General features: G+C 35.9%; 1 protein-coding gene across 11 annotated transcripts in view; it reads right to left on the bottom strand.

The window, feature by feature from the left end:
* Positions 1 to 23,631, bottom strand: part of LOC114879736 (calcium/calmodulin-dependent 3',5'-cyclic nucleotide phosphodiesterase 1-like) — a 152,133-nt gene that overhangs the window by 78,926 nt on the left and 49,576 nt on the right. For 3 of the 11 annotated variants that reach the window (XM_029194972.2, XM_029194979.2, XM_029195028.2), the window contains exon 1: positions 861 to 4,319. The exons of 7 other annotated variants lie outside the window; for them this stretch is intronic. In XM_029194972.2, coding sequence (XP_029050805.1) covers positions 861 to 1,044 — 184 coding nt within the window. In that variant the 5' untranslated portion in view covers positions 1,045 to 4,319. Of the gene's footprint in view, positions 1 to 860; positions 4,320 to 23,631 lie in introns of those variants that run through there. One more of the 11 variants, XM_029195054.2, reaches the window with a different exon arrangement.

Below are 23,631 nucleotides of genomic sequence, written 5' to 3'. Positions count from 1 at the left end.
CATTTAACGAATAATATTTAGTTTTCAGTGTACAGTACTAAGCATTGTAGGTTTTCCCTTTCCAGGGCTCCTATTCCTCCCTGGAAATGGTCAGGGAAAATGATGATATAAGGGAGAGGATCCCATATACAAGGTGTTTCAGATTGTGTAGTACAACTGGGCAAGGGGTAATTTAATGAGCAAAAATAATTAATTCATTTAGGGATTGAAAAAAATTATCAAAGATTGCGCCGAAAAAAATTTTATCGAAATATCTCGAGAACGGATTGGAATTTTTTAATAAAATCAACGGCAAATTATTTGTCATAAAAGGAAAATATTATAGGTATTATTTTTATTTGAAGGGATTATATCTTCTAACTCTTATCAAGAAAAATAACATTTTTTAACGCTACGTTCGAATAAAAAAGCTTCAACTAAAAAATTTATTCTTTTTCTTGGCTTATTTGTGTTTATGAAATTACTCCCTGCCCGGTTGTACTATCCAAGCTGATAGCCCCCAACATATTTCTTAATTATATACTATAATATTTAATAGTTAGAAACTATATTATTTTGTTTCTAAATCATTTGTAATATTAATAGCGTCAAAATTAAGGTTTCACCCCCAGATATAAAATCAGACTACCATCGTCCTGATCAAACTGTTGAACACAAAAGCTTTCTTGTTATCATACAACCAATAAAAAAAGAAGGAAGAGAAAGCAAGGAGGGTTAACTCCACAGGGTTGTACAATATAACGAGGATAATACATTGCACGCGGTACGCCATCGAGAACGGAAGATAAGCAACCCTCTCTGTTCCTTTTTGCCAGCATTGAACGATAGAAGTTCGAGCCTTATCATGGTTCCGTACTCACCGATCACGTAGCTGTACCCGTCCAAGGTGAGGACACACTTGCGCGTATTGGAGGATGTCTGAATGCCTGGCACGATTCTGCGAGAAATTCGCTTACCAGGGCTGCAAGGAGTACCGTCGGTACTCGCAGCACCTGGGTCCGAGTGGCACTTCTGCACGGGGTCTTTGCTTTGTCTAGACATCATCGTTCTCTTCTAAAGCCACTTGTACGTCACTTTTCCAGCGGATGCCGGAAGAAAGGAGATCTACTTCCGCACCATTCCCACACTAAGTCCACTTAGCCACGCGACCACCATCGAGACTCTGTCGCCGACAACTTTTTATCGCGACCTCGTGACAGCATGCATTTTACACTCATTATTGCCGTTGGATCACACCCACCTACGTTCCGCTTGCACCAGAAATACAAACTGTTTCCTTCGCGATTCGTACGATTCTCCCTCGTTCGAATAACCCCCCCTCTGTCTTCCCGCCGTCACCACCACCACCTCCTCTGTTTGTTTACCTTTCCCCTTAACTTATTCCCTTTCCTTAACGGATTAATACGCTTTGGAAATGTTCCTCGAATTAGTTCCAACCCACCAAACACACCGCGCAGATTGAAATACACATTTCACGCTGATTTCTATTTGTCCATCGTCAATGACGCAACGTTCCGTTTATTATTCGACGGGATTCCAAATGCTCGGTTACGATTCACTCCCGTCTTCTACCTTTGTCCTTTAATTTAAATTATGTTTACCGCCGCAAGATCGGCTGCCGAAGGATTAGTTGGCCGTGGGCGATGCAAGATCCCACGGATTTTAGCCACAACACGATCGCGTTGATCAGCTTGAAACTCCACAGAGAGTATTCGTCCTCTTGATGCGAAATACAACAGTTGTTTGACGACAGATTTGCGCCTGTATTTCAGCTTTCCTCTCAACCGTTCCAGAAGAATTCTTCCTCTTAAAAACCTTTTAGTTTAGATTAATTTTGCGTGCCTTGAAAATCTTTCGGTAATAATAACCGTTCGAATATCGTTGTTTATTATTTTAGGTTCTTTCGTTCTTCGGAAGAAAGTTACACTCGTACCAGTATTTCTTTCCGGCCAGTGTTTTCCGTTGAACAGTTTCGCCTGTTAAACGGATATCACATCCATTAAACTGTTCCGAGGTTTGACGAACTTCAATGACAATCAGTACATCCGGTGCTTCCCAGTGAACTTGTTTATCTTCTGGAATTGCTTTCGTCGGTGCTGATTTCCAGCGAAGGGTCTCGGATTACCAGCATCCTTGTTCCTCAGCCGCAGAAACTTTCGCCACGCGCGTCGTCCTTCGTCAGGTTCGTTTAACACAGGATTCTTTAAATTACACGGGTCTAAGTAGTCCGATCACTTGGCGAGCAATCATCCTACCCCGTTCTTTCGCCGGCGTCAATTTGTAATTCGATTAATTCGGTATTCAACCACTGTAAAACAGGTCCATCATCTATTATTATCGCCTGACGATTTAATCAACGATTCTTCACCGTCTGCACCATAAATATAGCTACATTTTTATATTATTTCAAGTCGACGAAGTTTCTATTGCTTTCCAGAGTCGTTCATCCCTGATTTACGGAACTGTAAACTCCAAAGCGGATTCGAGCAACCAACTACCGAAGAAATCTTCAAGTGTTTCACAACAACCAGGTAAACAGAGCAAGTTTCTTTCTTTCCTTTCACACCTTCGCAGAGGTTCCTCGTTTCTGCACCGTTAAGGTTTCCAGCAGCGCAAAAATTAATGCCGCGAACAGTGACCTCGGCGTCGATTACGTCTGAACGAGATGGTCGTTCGGATTCAGAATCTTTCTCATCACGTACGCGACCGAAATTTCTAGCAAATACGTGCCATACAGCTACGGGGAATACGTTACGCGTTACACTAGCTAAATCCACTTCTTGTACTCCGTGGCAGAGTGGCACGATTAAAGGGATGTACGCTTTACGCTACAATCTAATGAACCTAAAGAAGTACTCCGTGTGTCGGTTCTGTAGCGGACGTTTCAAACGATGGATTATAATTGCTCTGTCCAAAGGATTATCCCGTCGGTCAATATAATTCATCTTCTAAGCCCTAATTCTTCATCTTCTAATTCATCTTCTAAGTTACGTTAATACACGTTAAAATTCGCCGGTTGAAAAAAAAAAAAAACGAAAGACATCGTTCTATTACTTGGTTTATTTTTGATGGATGTACTTTTCTCCGTGAAGACTTTTCACGCTGATTGATCACTTCCAAACGATCGTTCGATGTATTAACACGTGTTCCTCGCGAGAATCGGTTCAGGTCAACGCAAACAGTGCGGTCGTGTATGCGGTTTTCATCCCCTTTTTCTTTGCGACGCTCTTTTGCACGGTCGCCTTTGAAGTCTCGACCAATCGATCCTTTATGGATCACTCCGGCCGACCACCGAAAACCTTACACGAGAAATTTCATTCGTGTCTAGTACCAGAATTACTTCGCCTTTATCGCGAATGAAAAGTGGCGAGAGTTTCTGTTCGGGGTAATTTAGCTGAAAATTCCGGCGGCAAGTTTGCAGGATAGTTCAATTACCTTTTCTCCTCTTCGAAGACCTTTTACACCGGTCGTTAGGTGCATGCACGAACCCGAACACGAACACGAACACGAACACGGGAAATCGTAACGGAGACGATCCGAATCTTACGATCGATTCGTAATTACCATAACCTTAAGTTCAGTTTCCCCGCTCGTGCACCGGCGCGCCGCGCCGGCACGATCGCCAAGCCGGCACGCGTACGGCGCGCACGTTTTTCATCTGACAATCAATCTCCTCGAGTTCTTTGATCATTGATATTATTGATCGATCACTCGTCGATCACTCGACTCTCGTTTGCACAACTATCGTTTAATAAAATAGCTCGATGTTTATTTATACTCTAACCCAGATTATCCTTTTTCTCATTCTTTGTTCACAATCAATCCAGGATTATTCACTTTGTTCAGTAAAAGCCTACTGACGATTCTCCAGGTGTCGACTGAACGTCGGCTAATTTATTTACAATTTTCTCCGCAAGCTAATTATCGTACGATCGATACTCGTCAAGCCACTTGCAGTTCCGGAACGACGTCGTTTCAGATCGATGTTATAAGAGGCACGAACAACGACCGGTTCGAGGCAAACTTTGAACCGTTGATAAAATTTCACAGAGCGATCGGAGCGAAGGAAACTTTCGGAGGAAGAGGCGCGACGTGGAAGTAGAAGAACCGCGTGCTCGGTCAGACGTCACGCGGCGGTCTCGTGCGAGTGGTTGGTGTACTCGAGGAGGTGGGTGGTAGAGGGGGGGGACCGAGGCGAATTCGACGAGGGAGTAAGAAAGACGGGCAATTGTGTACACGCGCGAATGACAACACGCGAAACAACGCGAATACGGAGACACACGTGCGACCAGAAGCACGGTACCGCTACAACTGAACCATTCGAAACCTCCACCTCTCGCCAAGCTCCCTTCTCTCGCTCTCCTCGCCGCAGGAAAGCCGACGCTCTACTCGCTAGCTCTCCTTCTCTTTCCTTCTATCTTATCGCCAGACCATCATTCTTTCTCTCTCCCTTTCGCCATTCTCCAATCTCCATCTTTCTCTCGCCACTCTGCTCTCATTCTTGCTTTCTCTCGTTCGTTCTGTGTCATCGGTTCTCCTCTCGCTACCATCCATCCATATCTCTCCTCGTACTCTGACATTCGCCCTCAGGTGAACACAGGGGACGATTTCTTTGTTCCTCTACCCGGGATCGTACGCCTCACGGATGAACGCGCTCCGGGGGTTGTTTTCACGAAGCCGGGACAGATTGTTTTGGGAATTGTAATTAAGATCAAGCAAACCACGTAAGTGAATTTGCGAACGATAATGCGAACGTTTGTCGGATTAGCGAGGAGAAATCACGCGGAAAGATTGATAAAAAGTTACCGAATCCTCGTCAGTGGATTCCATAAGGGAAATTTAGCAAGCAGCTTGATGAAGTATCCTAGAATTTTTAGGATTTTTTTCAATGCCTAACTATTCCACTGTTAAAAATCAATGTTCTTGCATGCCGTATTACGTATTCACGCTATTTCAACTGCGGCACTGAACGCGTGGAAGATTGTTTGACCAATAGATTTATAGTTGGATCTACTTGAGAAAGACTGCGGCTGTAAACAGGCCAGCATGCGGGGCATCGTGGAACTGATTGCTTATAAAGGATAACAGGCAACTTAACAGGTTGCATGGCTTTGAAAAATAAAAGCATTCTGCCTCTGAGAGATGGTCGTGGAGTGAGGAAAGCAGTATTATACGTTTGATAAGAAGAGCAACTGCACTTTCCGCGGAACCGAAAAAGAATAAGCTTCTCAAAAAGCCATTCATCTATCTTTGTTATTAATAACATTTTAAAGATTTCCTGACTTTTAAAGGAAATAAAACAGTCTTATCTATATTTTCTATGTTTCTTCGTACACTCGCGATCAAATCAGGCATCCCCAGGGAAAGTGATGATGTCCCGTGCCCTCATCCCTGCTCGTAGATGGCCCACTTGCATATAAATATTTACGCGAGAAAATTTGAATTGATATTTACTTTGTTATTCGTATTTTATATACGAAATTTTATAATATATAATAATTAAAAATTATATTATTTGTTTCTAAATTACTTTTAATAATAGTATCGTCTGAAATATGAAATATTTATGTCTTCACAGTGCATTTATTTCTTATCACTGAAAGAAACAATAAAAATATCGAAAGCCCGCTTTTATATGAAGAAAAGTGATGCGAAAGACTTATACATTTGCAGTAACAAAATAGAAACGTTTATAGCCGGATTTTGATAAAATACGCTTAGAGAAAGAGAAGTGATTAGTCGCATGAACGAACGAAAATGAAAGAAATTCAATTGTGAAGTAACGCGAACGAAGAGAAAATCGCATAAATAATTGACAAAAAATTCCGTTTCAGAGATTCAACTATTTGTTTGCATTGAGCGAACGTATAATACTTCTTTGTCTCTCTGCTCGCATTGTTCTCCTTTTTTTCTCATCTTCCTACCTTTCTTTTATCGCCCTTCGAAATGCTATTTGTGCTGTCATATTTCCTCTTTGCTCTGAGACGCCTGTGGCGTCCATTCACCTTCGAAAACGCCCTCGCATTTGATGCCCTTTTTATACCATGAATTACTTTGTTTCCTTTCAGGGATTGACTCTACCTTGACGAGGTACTATCGATCGTATCGTGGAAAATATTTGCTCATTATTTGTTTTCTTCTTCTACAATACGGAGGACTTGTTCAGGTTTCATAAACTTTTTTCGACGATTTTTCTCGTTTCCGTTGGTCACGTTGGGTTTAATTGGAAACAGTAATCGTTTAATTGCCTTGGCAGTCTGGCGCAATAGCGTTGAACGGAACAAACTTCCGGAGTGAAAATTAAATTTCGATTGTGGGATTTTGTCGTGAGAATCAAATCGCGTAAAATGCCCGGGCAGCTCGTACTATCTGGACCGTGGGCAAAATATTGGGCACTGTCCAGGAGCAATGATGTCAGAGGCTATTAACACATCGATGGCCAGTGTCAAGTGTTCGTGTCTTTGATATATAGCTTTTTAACTCCTCGTTCTTTAAAAAAGAATCGATGTTAAAAGTATTTGTTATCGTATTTACTAGAATCGATTCAACCCTATGTCTACCAAAGCAGATTAACATATTATTCTGTATCTGCGACATAGGAAGTGAATTAAGGACATTATCAGTCTAAAATGCTGATACTGACAGGAATCTTTTATCAGCCTCGACGTACCACTTCTATTATTCCTGATAATGTTATCAGTGTAAAAACCATTTTCCATTTTATTCGAAAAAGATTTCCTTTTATTTTGCTAGAGATGATATCATTAAGCGTACTCGTAACATTTTGACAAGCCCTCTACATAAAAATGTCAAATACCTAAGTTTGATATTAATATTTTGTCATTTTTATCAAACATGGAACATTAAATAACACGTATTCCTCGAAGGGATTGTTATCAAGATGGAATATTCAATTTCGATTCACACTAGCTCCACTCCCTCAGGATATATTCAAATACCTACACGTTATTCAGTGACCCGTTTGCATTCGCTTAAGATACAGAACGGAATTAGCAGAATAGAGTTAATCGAATGAAACTGAAAGGATTTAAGGAAGAGAAAATCTAATTAAATACCAATGCGGATCGGTAACCATTAATTGATGAGGTATACAAAGGACTTAATTACCGGTGAATAATAAAATTCACCCTTCGTTATTATAGGTGATTATAGTCACTGAAATTAGCTAGAATACTGACGTAACGCAGGGAAACATTTTCAGCTGGAAATTGCTAAAATGCGAACGGATAAAAAACAGATAGAAGGCGGATAGGAAAGCGTATGGGGAGCGATCTGAAGCGGAGCAGCGACATTGAGGGAGCGAATCGAGAGCTTATGGGGCAATTGGAGCGGACTGGGCAGCGTGTAATCGGGCGAACTGTGAAGCGGACCATCAAGCGGATTGGGAGCTTTTCTTGAGCGGTAAGCAAGTGGACAGGAAGCGGATTGCAAGCGTTCCAGCTCACGATTAGAACAAGGAAATTTGTTAAAAAATCCGCTTCTTCCTCATTTCTCTTATATTTTCGCGTCTGCTCCAAACCTCAAAACTATCAAAATAATGGGAGTTTAAATATTAGATACCGTACACCAGGCCTGGCTAACTGGACGCACTCCAACTAGTTATTTTATCGCCACGAGCTATTACATGCTAAATTGTGACGAAATATAACAAACGTCAGACAGATATTTTTGAGAATTTCACATTTCGATATACTGTAAATAAGTTAATACATTTCACATTTCAATTCAAGTCAAATGTCACCTGAGAAGTTAAAGTGGTGAACGTTGTAAGTGCCAGAAAAATAAGACATGATTCTTTTAGTGGGGAAGGTAGCGAGTTCCATGCGGAATACGGTGGAAAAGTTATAATTGCTAGAATAATTTATTTCATAAGTTCAACTTCACTCTGCCAATAATCTTTTGCCACTGCAATTCCATTTTCTGATTTTCTCCGATAATAAAGAAAAAATAAATCAGTACCTACAATATACTAATTTTTAGGGGTGTGTGAGCACCCGAAAATTTGAGTGGGGTTCAAATCAGGAATTTTTTCAGATTCGGACGGGACTCCAGAAATTTGTTTTACATTCGATTATACATGATACGTGAGAAAAACTTTTAAACTTATAAATTTTAGATAAATCTGAAAAATCATGCCATGAATTGAGTTTCGGGTCCCGAGTAGAGTCCGGATTTCAAAATTATGGGTGCCCGAATTTTATGTGTTGAACGACCTTTCGGAGTCTCGCCCGACCGGATTCGGTCATTACTAAACCCGATCCGAGGCTTGGCTATCTGAATTTTCAAGTACCTACTAAATTTATAAAGATGATAAACGTTAAAAGTCCATAGTCTTCAAATAATAAATAGTTTTTCTAAACACTAAAAATTAGTGTTACGGTCTGGGATAGCGTCGGTGGGTTAAATAATTTAGTTTAGTGAATCTCTTTATTCTCGATACTGTCTCGAGGAACGCTTAAGCACGAATGAATGTATCGTCGCGCTTCGACACGGCTGTCGCCGCTGGCTATTAATCCGAATGTTTGGGCTAAGGGATTATCCCTGCCTCAAGCGCAATGCCAACTCTGCTGGTTTCGCCGGTAGCCTAGCGACCCCGGAAAGACATTTCCACATTTCATGACTTTCAACACCACTCTACACTAAGTTGTGTAGTCGAACAAAATATCTTTTTCCAAACAAAATTCAACAAATTAAATTGCGTTCACGCGTTATAATTAGCATTTAGTCATTTCTTACCCTCTTCGAACAAATCTCTTTCATATAAGAATCCCGAGCAAGAAGCGTTTCAAATTCAAATGTTGTACGTAAATATATACGTTCTACATGACAACGTTATGCGTGTGGAAATCTCAGTTTCAAGGGAGAGTTAATATAGAATCTCACCACATCCACCAAAGTGTTCTAACCCCCTTCAACGCAAACTCCTAACACGCCACAGATCCTTGCTTCATCACATCTCACCACCGATGTTATCGTGGATATCGCTCGGCTTTTCCCCCATACCTTCTTCTAGATACAGGGTGTTCCACAATATGTTATACACACTTTGAAACACTTTGATTTCAAAAAGGAAAAGAGTTTTCCTCGAGAGACATATGGTGAAGAAGTGCGCAGTGACATTGATATATTGTTGCTATGTGAACTGAAAATTAAGTGAAGAGATACTAAGGTTCTTAATCTTTATCCTCTTGTTTGATCGTATGTATGAATACTGAACAATTTTATTTTTCCTATTTAGTTTTTGGATGGCTACTTAAATCATGTCGTTTTTAAATATTAATTAACTCTTGGACAGTGGACCATGGAGAGAACCCATATTGTTTTTACTTCTTAAATTTTACACTAATCCTTTAAAAATTCTTCTTCCGATATATGAAGGCCTTTCATTTAAAAATTATACATTTAACTTTAGGTTAATACCTCCACTATTCAAGGATTAATAATGATTTTGTTAATTTTAGTCATCAAAAACCACCCAAGTTTTGGCAAATTTTTACAGGTATTGAAATATCTTTCTAGACGAGTGACTTTATTCTATGTTATCGCTATGAAAAAAAAATTGAAAGGTTTTCTTCTCCTTAGATTCTTATAGCAATTTTCAGCTAAACAAATAAAAAGAATTTTAAAGGATAGGGTTTCGTAAACAACCTTGAATCATTTATCGCGGTGTCGATAACAAATTTATAGGCGATGAATAAAAAGTTAGCCAGCTTGAAAATTCGCAATCTTAAAAATACCACGCACACCTTGAAAAATGAGTTTTCCGAAGCTTCGTAAAAGCCTTAAACCGCGAGAAGTTCTTTCTCGATCGGAAAAACGTTAACGTCTCGTTTCTTTCATAAGTAAAATGCTATCCTGAATTCTGCATTAGAGCAGAGACTATTTTTCCTGTTAATTAGATTTCTTATCAAAATAATAGCCATGCCATTGTTTATTAAGTGATATTAAGTGAGAAGCTTAAGTTGAAAAATGGAAAGATAATATTTTGAACGACCGCGTTTATAATTTCCATTCTGGTATTATGGTTAACATGTTTAAATTATAAAACTATGTATTATTTAAAATTGAAATAAAAAAATATAGAAAGTGACTAAATATACATGTAAAATAAGAAGAGCTGTCACTTGCGGACTTCGCATCGTTCGAATTCCGAAGAAAGCCGAATTGGGAAAGATCGCGGCCGAGGAGAGCCGAGGGGCCCCGATACAAGGGAAGCTTGTCAGTAACCTCACTTCGTGACAACATGTCGGACGGGTCAGTCACGTTTCGCGTTCGTGTCAAGTTTGCAATTTTATAGTATATACTTGTGAATCTTTAAATAAATAAACACTAAAAATATATTTCTCCCGTGCGTAACATATAATATTTAATGATTTCAAGTGACTGTGGTAACATAATTAGAAATATGCAGTCCATACAGAACGCTGGCTTCGATATGGAGTGGTTAGGTAAGTACCATAATTATTAATAATCAATTCGTGCCCAGAGCCTAATATTTGCTAAGTTCGTGCATGCGAAAGACCGCCGATCCCTCGAGGGTCATAATTAATTTCGTAGATATTATCGAATCTTATTTGTTGATTACCTACAACGAAGTTAGACGATGTCGTACAAGGTCGTGATCAACCTTTAACTAGTGAGGTGGAATCTGACATACTTCAATTATTCTGCTTATCTAACCAATGCTAATACATAAACAGTAAATAAACTTTATAAGTTAAACATATACCATAAAAGAATCGTCTTTTGTTTAAAAATTTCGTTGTTTCTCAAAATCCACCTCACTTGTTAGGAATTAATATAATAATAAAACCAGGGCCGCGTTTAGAGCTTTTAAGGCCCTGAGCATATAAATGAAATCGGGGCTCTTGTACGCATTTTTAATTAAATTTAGAAGCAAAACCTAGCGAATCAATTTATTTCACGCAGTAGTGATAAATATCTACAAAATAATAATTAAAAATTAATATAACAGTTGTTCAAATCAAATGATCATAAATTTATTATATGGTATTTATATACTAAACTGATCAGAAATCGGGTTTTGATCAGGAATTGGTTTCTTGACGGTACGTACTCTAATTTGTTTAGCTTCAGAAATTTTCTTCATACAAAAATTAATTAATAAAAGGTATCTTTCGCTTAAGCATCATTTTCATTGGCAAGAGAATACTGATTCAGAGAGATTATCTTGTATGCTTTATTTGATACACGCGATTTTTCAAAATTTCGAATAATTTAAAACGTGGAAGAATGTTTACATGACAATTTCTTTCTGATGGACAAATCGTTAAATAAACCTGAAATACGAACTGAAAACTCTGCTAAGTCGTGAAATACTCAGAATATTACTTTTCACACCTGCTGAAAGCTGTAATTAATACTAAAATATTCTATGTTTACTTCACTTCGTTTTTATTCGTAATTTCTAGTTAATATTTTGCACGGAACTATAGCTACAAGGTTTTCAGAAGATATTGATTTTGTTGAAACGTTTTTTTTCAAAAATTATTGTGAAAAACAAGTTTGCGCTTAATGAATCATTTATTTATTTAAGGATACGTAATATTAGCGTGTTCAGGGTTAGCTAATGTACATACATGTATATCTTTATTAATGTTTTCAATGGACATACATGCTACGGTACTTTAATCTTCCTCTTGTAATTTACTAATTACATTTATGGTGTTTCTCATTACATAAAAATGTAGTATGAAATGTGGCATGTTCCTCATTTTTTCCAATTATCTTTATTCTGTATGAAGTGAAATTAGAAAAAGAAAAATTATGGAGGAACAGTTTTCACTGTTGAGTTTCATATATCATTTTCTGCATAAATTATTCCGTCCAAATATTTAATGTAAAAAAGAAATTTCCGAGTGTGTCGATAAAAATTAAGTATAATTCCTGAAATTTTCCTCGTGGAGTAAAATTTTCTTAACTTCACCGTATTTTAACTTTTCTTGTAATCGTGTCTATCATTCCATATAAAGGTTTTTAAACGTCGCGTGTGATCATTCTGCTTGCTATCTAAAAAAAATTCATAACATCGTTCGACAGTGCCAGTTTTTTTCAAAGTTTCGAACGATCATAATCTATGATATTCACATAAAGACATCCTATATTTTTTTACGCTGACAGTAAAAGATATGGGATACTTGGATAATGCTACCTCGTTTATCAGGAAATGCACTTAATGGAAGGCAGTGCGACCACTATGTATCCATCAATTAATACCCGTATACTGATTAAACAGTTGCAGAGAAACGTAACGATCCGGCTTAGCCGTCTCGTTCCAAAACCTCCATTATCAAACTGTCTATAAGATTTACTCTTTTGTTTTTTATATTTCTTGTCGACAAAATGTCGTCCTCAAATATTTTTTAACCGTTAACTATTGTAGTAGAAACAGTCATATACATATACTATTATTAGAACACCCTTGTCCCTCTATTAGATCTTCTACTGAATTTCTCTTTGTCCGTGAGGGTTTTGTCTTTATTATACCAGGTGTAAAACGTAATAATGCTTGTTTACAACTTACTAACCCTTGGGAAAGCAAATTTAATACGTCTTAGAAAGGATACGAGTGGCCAACAGCGGGTAATATCGAATAATAGCCATAGGAAAAAAAAGCTTCAAATGCGAATGACATCTCAGGAATTTAATATAAAGTCCGTGACGGTATTTCAAAGTGAGAAAGTTCATAGAAATGTAAATGAAAAAGTTATTCGCGTTTATTGCGTGCGAAACACTCATGTTTTTCGTCAGTTCTACTTGATATATAATTATACAAATTAAAATCAACGTATGTTTTTAATAATCTTAGAACGTGTAGGATTATGAGGAATGTTTTCCATGTAATTAATTTTACAAGTTGATTTTTTCGAGTAAACGCAGAAAAGGTCCATTAATATTCATATCTTATGCAATATCGTTTTATTCCTTGCAAAATATGCTAAAACGTACCGCCTCCTTTAGAGATTTATTCATAGAGGTTATAAATATTTTCACGAATTCTCTTTATCCATTAAAAGATGCGCGTTGCTGAAGACCGAAGAAATTTTGAATAATATACTGAATTCTGGCCCAGTTTCGAGCAACGTCTATTAATCTTCTCTTTGTTGTTTCTATTTAATCGTACGCGGCTTGTGTAATATTAATTTAACGTCTATTGTTTATGAACAATTAATTGCAAGCTGCATTTAATCAAGGAAATTGCATAAGGGAATATTATCGTTGTAATTTTCAGTTTATTCTAGTAGACTAGATGTTAATTCTTCGTAACTTTAATTTTAATATAAACTACACTTCACGTGCTTTAATTAACAGAAAATATTTCTTTTAAAATTCATTAGAAAAGCAAGCTTTAATTTAGAGATCCTCGTGTTTATGTTCTGTTGTAAGTAAACAAACGAGATCGTTCCAATTATGAACACCATTGAGCGATTCATGAGTGAACAAAGGCTTCAAAGAAGGTGTAAGCTGTGTACGAAAATCAAAAAGCTCAATTAATTTTGAATTTTGTTTGTTTCGCAATTTACCATTCGAAATATATACTACTTAATATACCCAGAGGCATTTTGGTATTCGTGAGTTTGGTATAATTCCCAATGGACCGGTAGGAATTTGGAGCCTAATTAATTAAAATTAAAGCCCATAGGTATTCTACAAGAGGGCCCATCATGTCACTAATCTCCCTGTAAAAATTCAAGTTCCAGTCCGCCCTTTATAGTACCCGTTATGCAAATATCGTATCACAATTAAAGGGTTAAAATACCTAAAATAAAATAGTCATGCGTGATCGGTACATTTAGTTGTTGCAGGTGATAAGAAACAATTACATTTATTTCTATGCGCGAGTAAATACTTTTTGTTTGTATTTTCAAACGGAGGTCCAAGATAGCTCGCTAATCTCTGCTAAGCCGTCGAGATTTTACGTGAGTCAACATGCAAATCTGAGGAGTTGCGAGTGCACTGTTCCAAAGTAGAATAAGCGTATATACGCGTTTATGTCAGTTCATCTCTTGCATGTTAAACACGGGTGCCCAAATTCATGTGAACTGCCTTCAGGCTCGGCCATTTTCGAAATAATCTGTTGGAAGGATATTTATGCTCACACGGAAATATATCCACGACCAGAGGACAAGGAGTGTATTTATTTACGTATCGAATATGAAACAGGCCTTCCGTATAATGTATTCTTGAGTACCACAATTAAACAAGAGTGCTCCACTTTTGCGATGGATAATCAGGTTGAGAATTATTTTGGTTCGTTCGAGATTTTCGAAATTCGAAGAACTGTGTTTCAGGACGAATTGTTAGTTGAGTGACCCTGATTTGAAAGTTTTCACAAAACACTATCTAATTTACTCCTAAGTCGAGTAAAACAATTCCTGACCTAATCTCACTCAGTATCGAGTATTCGAAATTTTCGAGTTTTCGCATATCTATACTTTCAAGAATTTGACTTGAACAACTCGTATCTGTCCCGATATTTTTGGGTTTTTGCACATCTCTACTTTCAGTGTTTCCCCTTTATTCTGATGAATTTTTACCAATTGCTTCAATTAACGATACCAATTTGTTTCCCTTCGATATTTCAGCGTTCCATAAACATTTCCAGGTATTCGAAATACAGCCACGGTCGTTAAATAGGATCCCGTTCATTTTATTGATTCCATTGAATCCTGTAACTAAATGGATTTATGTAAATTAGATGATGCGATGTAATTATTACACGCTACACGCGCATTAGCCTTTTCAGTAAAGCGAGCTTAATTTTGATTAATTTCTCTTGTAGTTAAATGGTATCGGGTACCGCGCTGTTAACACATACCACCCGTTAAGATTCGTAAGCTGGAAATCGAAGTTCAAATTAACTGTTCGGCCGGAAATGTACAACACGTGGAAAAATGAAATTATATTTTTGCAAGATATTGGTGTATTGTTAATTGAAAAAATAATATTTTAATAAAATGCTTACCTTGTAGAATTTTAAAATCAACTAGATTCGACAATAATTTCTCAGATAAAAATTAATAATTGCAAAATTCAAAACCGTGCATTTCTTACACAAACTTGGAATCATCAAAATGAAGACTTAAACCCCTTCTAATTTAACGTGTACTACATCATATATTATTTGCAATTAAATCCTTCATAGCGACTTTAAAAAATCATGAATTTTACATAGAATGACTGCCAAACAGGAGCAGATTAAGATTTTTTAGGCCCGGGATTATGAAATCTTCAAGCTCAAAAAATGAAATTGATTCTAAATAATATGAAATACCTAACATTTAATCGTAAGGAAGAAGGACAATAGTGAAACAGGATTTTATTCGATATTTCTTGTCATAGTAAATGAATACTTATTAACGGCGCCCTTTGGAAACTGGGGCAGCTTCTTTTTTCTTCAAAATCGCTTTTATCGTAGCTATTCGTCTCGGTAACGTACAAAAATTGTTCGTCGGTGTTATTGACGAGTGAGGAGCTCTGGTATCAGGTAGACGTTATACTCGATAGAAGTTTGATTGCATACGTTACCTAGACGGACACGATGACGCGCGAGAGCGATTGCAACAGAGGTGCATATCACAGCCATGCATCGCGGTGCATCGATTTGACGAGAAAGTTACGACATCCGCGCGGCGTCGTCAAGCCTGTTTCTATCGTCAAGATTATAACGTTGTAAACGGTAACCTGTTCCGGACAAAAGCGATCATAACTACGAGCGAACCTTTACGACATCCGTGGATGTGAAACATTAAATTGCTTTTCATCCGTATAGCGTGCTATGATTACTTCAATAATACAAATCATAGGAAACAAGCTTGCCGTTTTCCTTCTACCAGTACGAAATACGTTCGTAACATTGTAGGGATGTTAAGTTGAACATAATACAAAACTGTTTTGGCTGCGCGACAGAAATCGTTGCATACGTGTCGTTGAATTTATGCTGCACTTTCGGGCTGTGTTTGAAATGAATCGTTCGACTGCAGCGTCGTTCAATCTTGATATAGTAATAAAAGTTTTTATTTCAACTAGAATATAGTATTATATGTTTTTATATTTATGTCAGTGCAGTATTTTGTTCTTTTATTATTTGTATTTTAGGAAATAAAATTTATGGTATTTTTTGAAAAGTTATACTAATTTTGGGTTGGTTGAAAACTTATGTCAATAGCTGATGACAGAATCGAATTCAGATTTCTAAAATTTCCAAGGCCCCCTTGATTGATAAATTTGCTTCAAATGTTGAAATATAATAATAATCAATTGTAAAAATAGGGGCTACAGTAATAAGGAGGCCCCCTCTAATAAGAATTAGGTTATTGTAGTTGAAGTCCATCGTGTGGCATGTTCAAACACTTCCGTCTTTCTTTCCAACGTTATCGTTTACAGAGGTTCATTAATCAATAGATAAGTATCCAGAGGTACACGCAAAGTAACGTTGCGTGTATGAAGCCTCATAAGAAACGTTCATCTGTGAATTGAAATGAAACGGAGAACTTTAGAAGTCACGCGAGAAATTATATTTGTCATCGTTTCCTAGAATTTAACTACTCGTGCTAGAAATTTGTTGATAGATAAGTATGATCGGTTAATTCGAAACAATTAAAAACGAGCTGTCAGTCAAAATCATTTCTACAGTTAAATTATTTCATTTTATTATGCTTTTAGCAATTTATTTTCCTTGTAAGAGTTTAATGTCGTATCAAATGCGCAAGTTATTCGCGACAACTATAAGAATTAATTAAAAGGTGCATTTAAAAAAACGATTCTGCCGCCCAATTCTCGTTTGGTGAAAAATGAAAATAAAATATGCAAATAGAAATCGAAATTGAATTGCAATTTGGTCGTTCACTTTTGCGATCGATCGAACAGCTTAATTGGTATGCAGAAGGAACATTCGTGAACAATTATCAACAATTTCGGTGCAGTTTCCTGTAATATCGTTGCGTATATTTCTACGGGGTTCAAACTGGAACCGCGATTGGAAAGGAAGGTATGATCGATTTCTTGTATTCTCTGCTTTACCGACCTGTACCGGAAATTACCGCAGACTCCAACATTTCCGATTAATCTTGTGCCATTAGCTGAGAGGATATGAAAGCTTGGCAGAATTAAAAGATGATATTTCCTCGGATTAACAGTTTTTATTAGCGTTGCAAATTGTTCATCGTAACGGCTCTGAATGACTTCGAGTAATTTTCTTATGAATGCGCAATATAGTTTCTATTTGTTCTGCAAATACTTTCTTTTTTATACAGTAAAAAAGTAATTAATGTAGATAAGACAGGAGTTAAAATAATGTTTCAAAATTAAAAAGGAAAATTAATCTTTATTGTAGACATTTTTGGTCGTCTTTGTGTTGTCCAGTTGAACTTTTCTAATGGTTTTTTTCATTTGAAATGAGAAATGATATTTTTCAATTTATATTTGAACCGAGAATGATATAATGAACATACATACACTTGGTTTCATTTATTTCTTTCAAGAAGGGTTTCTTCTCACTTAGGAATTTTCAAACTGGTATAACACTTCAGTATTGTTATAAATTATTTCTTTCTTCGAAAACAGAAGAAAGAAACCCTTCTATGATTGTAGAATTCCAAAATTCAAGTTTCATCATTTCAAAATTCCAAAATTCAAATATTCTGAAACATTATAAGCTTCTAAGCAATTTCTAAGCTTCCAAGATTTATGCGATATGCAAAAATTAAATACTGCTTAGGGATCAGGCCCATTCTATCCAAAATTCCTACTCACCTCAATCTGTAAAATGTGATTTGCATGTAAAGTTGAAATGATATTTTGAAATACTAAATTATTTGTATTTCTGGCAATAAAAAGCATGCATAGATTGTTATTAGAAATCTCACATTCCGAGCATTGGAGCTCGTGTGAATAATCCTGTTCCGAATTGCTTCTCAAACCAGGAACTAATTTCGTGATTCCAATTAGCCGGTGTTCAATGTAAATCAATCTACTGGACACGAGTAGGTACCATAACGAACTCGTTAAGTTTCAGTACCTGATGGCTCGTAAATCTGGCTGTTGTAACTGTGACCTTTGACATCGCTCCGCTATTTCACCTGGCCGTAATAAGCTGATCGTAAATAAGGCTCGTTAGAAAATAGTACGAGGCAAAGGATTAATCATATTTCCGTAAAATTTTCCGTAAATACTATCAAACATTCTGAACCTTATCCAAGAACTGTATACCTTTAAAAAAATTTAACTTATTTCACTTATAAACGCAAATATTTTATTTCCCTTTTATTTATTCTTATTTAGTTGAAGGGCGAACTAGGACTTAAATTTTTACCGGGAAATTAGGGACATGATTGGTTCTCTTCTGGAACGCGGACACTAGTTATAGCTAATCCTTTGCGCTATACTTCGGTATTAAAGCCCGATTTTGTCTTTCAATTTGTTTAAAAATGTTGGAAATACTAAGTGATGCTAGTTCGGTGGCTAGGGGATGTAATGCGATAACGAGAATCTAAAAAGTATTCAAAGCATTTATCGGTAACCTAACACTCTTATCAGTAGCAGGCAATATTTTACTGCCACTTTAAGAATCGTTCACATACAGGGATATCCTATCGGTAGATCAACCAATATCTTCAATATTCTTCATTCTTGCATAAGAAAATCCTAGAAGTTTCTAAAGATGTTAAAAAAGATTTTAATGAGATTTTCTAATTTAATACCCTTCTGAGTGAGCATACGGTTTATTATTTAAAAAATTCCTGAATAATATGAAAAGAATAAAAGTGTTTTCTCTGAAATATTATATGCGGCTGGTTCAAACTTGGAATGTTAAAGTCATATTTGCGGAATGTAATTCATTTAGCAAACAGAGTATTTATTTGTATAATTATTCACAGGAACTTTTATTCATCAGAACTGCTGAAATTTTCGTGTCACTGCACTTGGTAGAAAATGAGAAAAATACGTATTCAAACTTTTCAATCCCCTCGTATTACTTGAATCATTCATTGCATTCGTGATTAATGCCATTTCGTACGCATATATTTGCGATAAAAGCATAGCGTGACCGTGTATTATTCTAACGCGAAAAAAAGTAAACTGCTTGTTATTCCAACGTGGGAATGGGAATATGCAAAGATGCATTTTATGTGCGGTCAATTCTGTAACTGCAGATATATTTTTTGCTTTACAAGTATTTTTGTATAAACTTTATTTTTGTATCAACTTACTTTACTATATCTTACATTAAGATTTCTTAGATTAAGATTTCTGGAGCTCGGAGTTATCAAACTTTCAAGGGCCCCCTTGGTTGGTAAACTTATTGTTAGTCCAAAAATTGAAACTTATTTTAAATAAAATTAAATAACATTTAATCGAAAAGTAGAGATGTAACAGTAAAAAAATTGTATTCAATGATTTTTAACATACAGGGTGGCCTAAAAAAAGCTTCAGTTTTCATTTCAGTGCCATTTCTTTATTTTTATAGATATTTAAATCATTATGTGATAAACAAGTAGACCAGAGTTGGAAATTCTTTTTATACGTGTTTTTCAGTTTTAAAATGGCGACTGCAAAGATCAAATACAGCCTCGAAGAAGACTATTTTAATATCAATAATCAATTTTCAATGCTTCTAATTATTAATTGTTTAACTTTGCCAATATGCAAGCATTGTTTGACAATAGAAAGGGTAGTTTGATATCGATTGAATTGCGGTGAGGTTAGGAGTAGGCTGGTTTCGGATGGCAAAATCGTACACCCTTGTCTGTGATGTCTGAACTTTGACAACATAAGCCTAAAGGCAAGTATTATTGTCGCTCTTTCTTCGTTGACACGTGTCCTTCGAAGTGTACACGAAAATTTCCTCCCGTTTCTTTCTTTCAAGCAACGTTTCCCTTGCCTCTTTGTCGCATCAACGAATTTTTTGTTTCTTTGTACCTTTTGTACGTTTCACTTGCTCCAGAGAAAACATTAGAATGGAACGAGATGGTATTTGTCTTTACTGACACACTTTTTGGCGTGTTGTTTTCTGACTGACAATGAAAGCATGCTGATGTAAGTTTAAATCTTATAGATTTGAATCTTGTAGATGTTTGTTGAAAAAAGATGAATTTTTGTAAATATAAAATAAACAAGATGTTACCTATATATTAACAGTCTGATAGCCGCATATTTTGTGGAACTAATTGCTCTTGAAAGTTTAGACTATTTTAAAATGAAAACGCTCATTAGTAGGAGAATTATAGTTGGAAACTTTTTATAATGCACATTTCAACACTTACTTTTCATGTTGTAATTGGTAAACTGGAAATATTTTAGGTAATCATTGGCGTAATTAATCTGGACGCCTTCCAAAAAATATGGACTTTTGACATTCTAAAATTTCAGAATTTCAGAATTCCAAAATTTCTAAATTCTGAGATTCTAAAGTCCTGTAATTTCAAAATTTTAGAATTTCAAAATTACAAAAATTCCAAGATTCTAATATTTCATTGAGACTTGTCCCACCTCTGAAAAAGATTCAAGTTATACCAATGAAGATAATATATGTAATATATCAATGAAGGTAGAAATAATCTTGAAATAATTAATTCGAGATAGTTAATATCAGAAAATGTTCTGTTATTTGAAAATTCTTTATCTTCGAACACTAGTGGCTCTCTCTTAGTATAAGGGAGGTTCTGCTGTAACATGGCTTACCGTTTAGGCTATTTTCATAATCACCAGCACACGTGTCAAATTGATTGCACGGAATAAAGCGAATCCACTCTACAAAATACTCCCAATACGGCTTTAAGTTCACCGCGTACATTATACTAATTAGTCTAAGAGGTTCGGTGAATATAGCTTGTTTCGAATACTCTGATAATTAGATGCGACTCTGCAGTTTCGATCAATAGATGTTACCTGTACGTAACAACGTCAATTTGCGGTGGCTAGGCTTTCATCGGAGTTTAGCGGACAAAGCTCCCATGAAATCGCTACTAACAATAAGTAGACGACAAGACTTTCTAAGATGCACGGCTCGAGTATACCTAGCATCAGGTTTCCATAATGGATCTATAATCCTAAAGTAAAATTTTAATCCTTTATAGCGCCTTCCTAAGTTACACAGTTTGCATACTCATGAAACATCCTTCATTTTCAACGTGTAAGTTTTCTATTATTAAAATTAGTTTCTATTTATTTATCATGTCAAGTTCATTTATCAATGCATCTTCTTCATTTATTTTTAATGTAAAGAATAGATATTTTTCGTCTTTAATGTTTCTCTGAAATCACAGGGAGAATTCAATAAAATTGTACGTGAAATCTCAATTGTGATCACAGGTGATAACGAGTTTTATGTGTAAACGTGGTTAATTCAAATACAGGTTAACGCATCAATTTCCGATATTTCCCCCCCAATGTGTACAACAGGTTGGCGGTTTTAAACTGCTCGCGATTAATATCATTTTATTGGATTTTAATCGTCGAAAAATGAAACAGTAAATTACTTTGAGTGTATAGTTATATTTTAATTAACAGTACTCCGAAATACAAATATTGCTAATTATTGCAAAGTAAAGCGTAATATATACGTACCTGCATAATTCGGATTGTGTTGATGAAAGTATGAAGAAGAAATATCAAATTTTTTAACATTATAGACAGTTCTACGATAATTTTATTATATATAAGAAATATTTAACATTTAAATGCTTGGAGACATTTTTCCCAAAATTAACTAACAATTAATCGCTTATCTATTGTGAAGTAGGTTCATTGATGATATTTAGCGAGTTTGGAAAATAATTGAACCACTTGAGCCGATGTCTTTGTTTGAGGCAAGTTAACTCGTCGAACTTTAACGTTATTAAAGCGTTCCCACAGACACGTGTTTCCGCATGGTATATCTTTTCGAGGTACGCTGAACTCAACACGACTATCTCGAGTTTCTTGCGATTGCCAAATTGTCGTAACGAGCAAGTTACGGTCCTCGAAATTGTTTCTGCTCCCGAGCCAGCAGACGCTCGTAAGTCAATTAAGGAGCTAGTTAAGTTCCTACGAATACTTAGATGTTGTTGAGATACGCTGTCGTGTTAAACGACGCTGAAATAGGACGTTGATTTGTTGAATATTTCCAACCAGAATTAGAGAGAATTTTTCCATTGTTGATGAAGAAACTAGTGATTTTCATTAACATTCAAACATTACGTTAAATAATGTCATGTAAAATTTATTTTGTAAATTAAATCAATTTCTCTTTTCGCATTACTTTGTCTGAATATAATGTTGCTTGCAAAATTATTTTTTTTTTTTTCTTTATAATGAATCCATCTTAAAGATTTCAAGTTTGGATTGCGCTATTTTTGTAGAAGTTCTTGTATCTGTAATAAAAACTTATATCATCAGCATGGAATAATACCGGATGCGCACACATTATTGTCGAAATTGTTATTCTAGGTGAGTCGCGTTCATGCCTATAAATCTGTGCTTCGTCGTGCATTTGCATTTAACGATACGCACAATAATCCGCAATAAACGAAGCGACTTTTTTTATTCTCGCGTGTACGCAACACGCTGAAACCTGCATTCATTTCATCGTGAATAATTAATCTGAAGAGCTCAGGGATTCTTATATAATACATTGTTGATTACGTGAGAATTTTTCAAATGAAAACAATAATCATTATTTTGTAGACGAGAACTTCCGTAAAAATTCAACGCGATAGACATTATTAATCTATCTATTAGATAAATTACAAAATTTGCCATTTAATTATTTAAGATATCGAGTATAGAAGTAAATGTTTCACATAGTTCAGAAAAATGCCACAGTTAACAATTTGAAAATAGTTTCATTTTAAAACTTTTACTAAATCTCTTTGCAAGAAAAATGTTTTTGTAAAACAGTTATTTAACAAAAACGATGGAAAAATATGGAATGAAATATGGATGGTAAATGAATATTCGTTCGGTGTTGATCGGTTGTCCATTGATCGAGCGCAGCAGGTGAACGAGAAAACGTGTGGGATTAATTGAAATTCGTTTATGTAAAATCCATCATGGGCGTGCAGATGAAATGACGTCAGTTGTCGTACGTAGTACCATTCGTCTTGTCAGTAGACCTCTATTTCCTCTTGATTCCCGGCCAAACCACTTTGACGATATTTCGACGCAAATGTATGCCAAGAGTAAAGTAACATTTCGATTAAATATCAAGAGAACTTCACAAAGCTGTCGATATACTGACATAATATAGAAAATTTCAAATTACAATCATTTTAAGACAAAAATGCACTTTAATATACCTTTCTTTGTGAACAATGGAACACTGCATCCATTAATGCAGCTAAAAATGTAGAATTGCACTTTTCTAAAGCACCTATGCACAAAAATGCATAAGCTCAATTTTAAAGTTACGTATCCCCCGACATCGGTTTTCATGCAGTATACTCTTCATGTTTTAAAAATATATATATAACACGTATGAATTATGCAAACTGAAAGTTATATTAGATATTTAAAATTCCTTGAAAATAAAACTGACTTTATAATTACGTAGAATACGATGTACACTCGCGATCAAATCAGGCTTTCCTGGGAAAAATGGCGATCTAGGGG

Source organism: Osmia bicornis, chromosome 4, assembly GCF_907164935.1.
Source record: "Osmia bicornis bicornis chromosome 4, iOsmBic2.1, whole genome shotgun sequence".
Lineage (NCBI taxonomy): Eukaryota > Metazoa > Arthropoda > Insecta > Hymenoptera > Megachilidae > Osmia > Osmia bicornis.
This window is presented reverse-complemented; position numbering and strand designations above follow the sequence as displayed.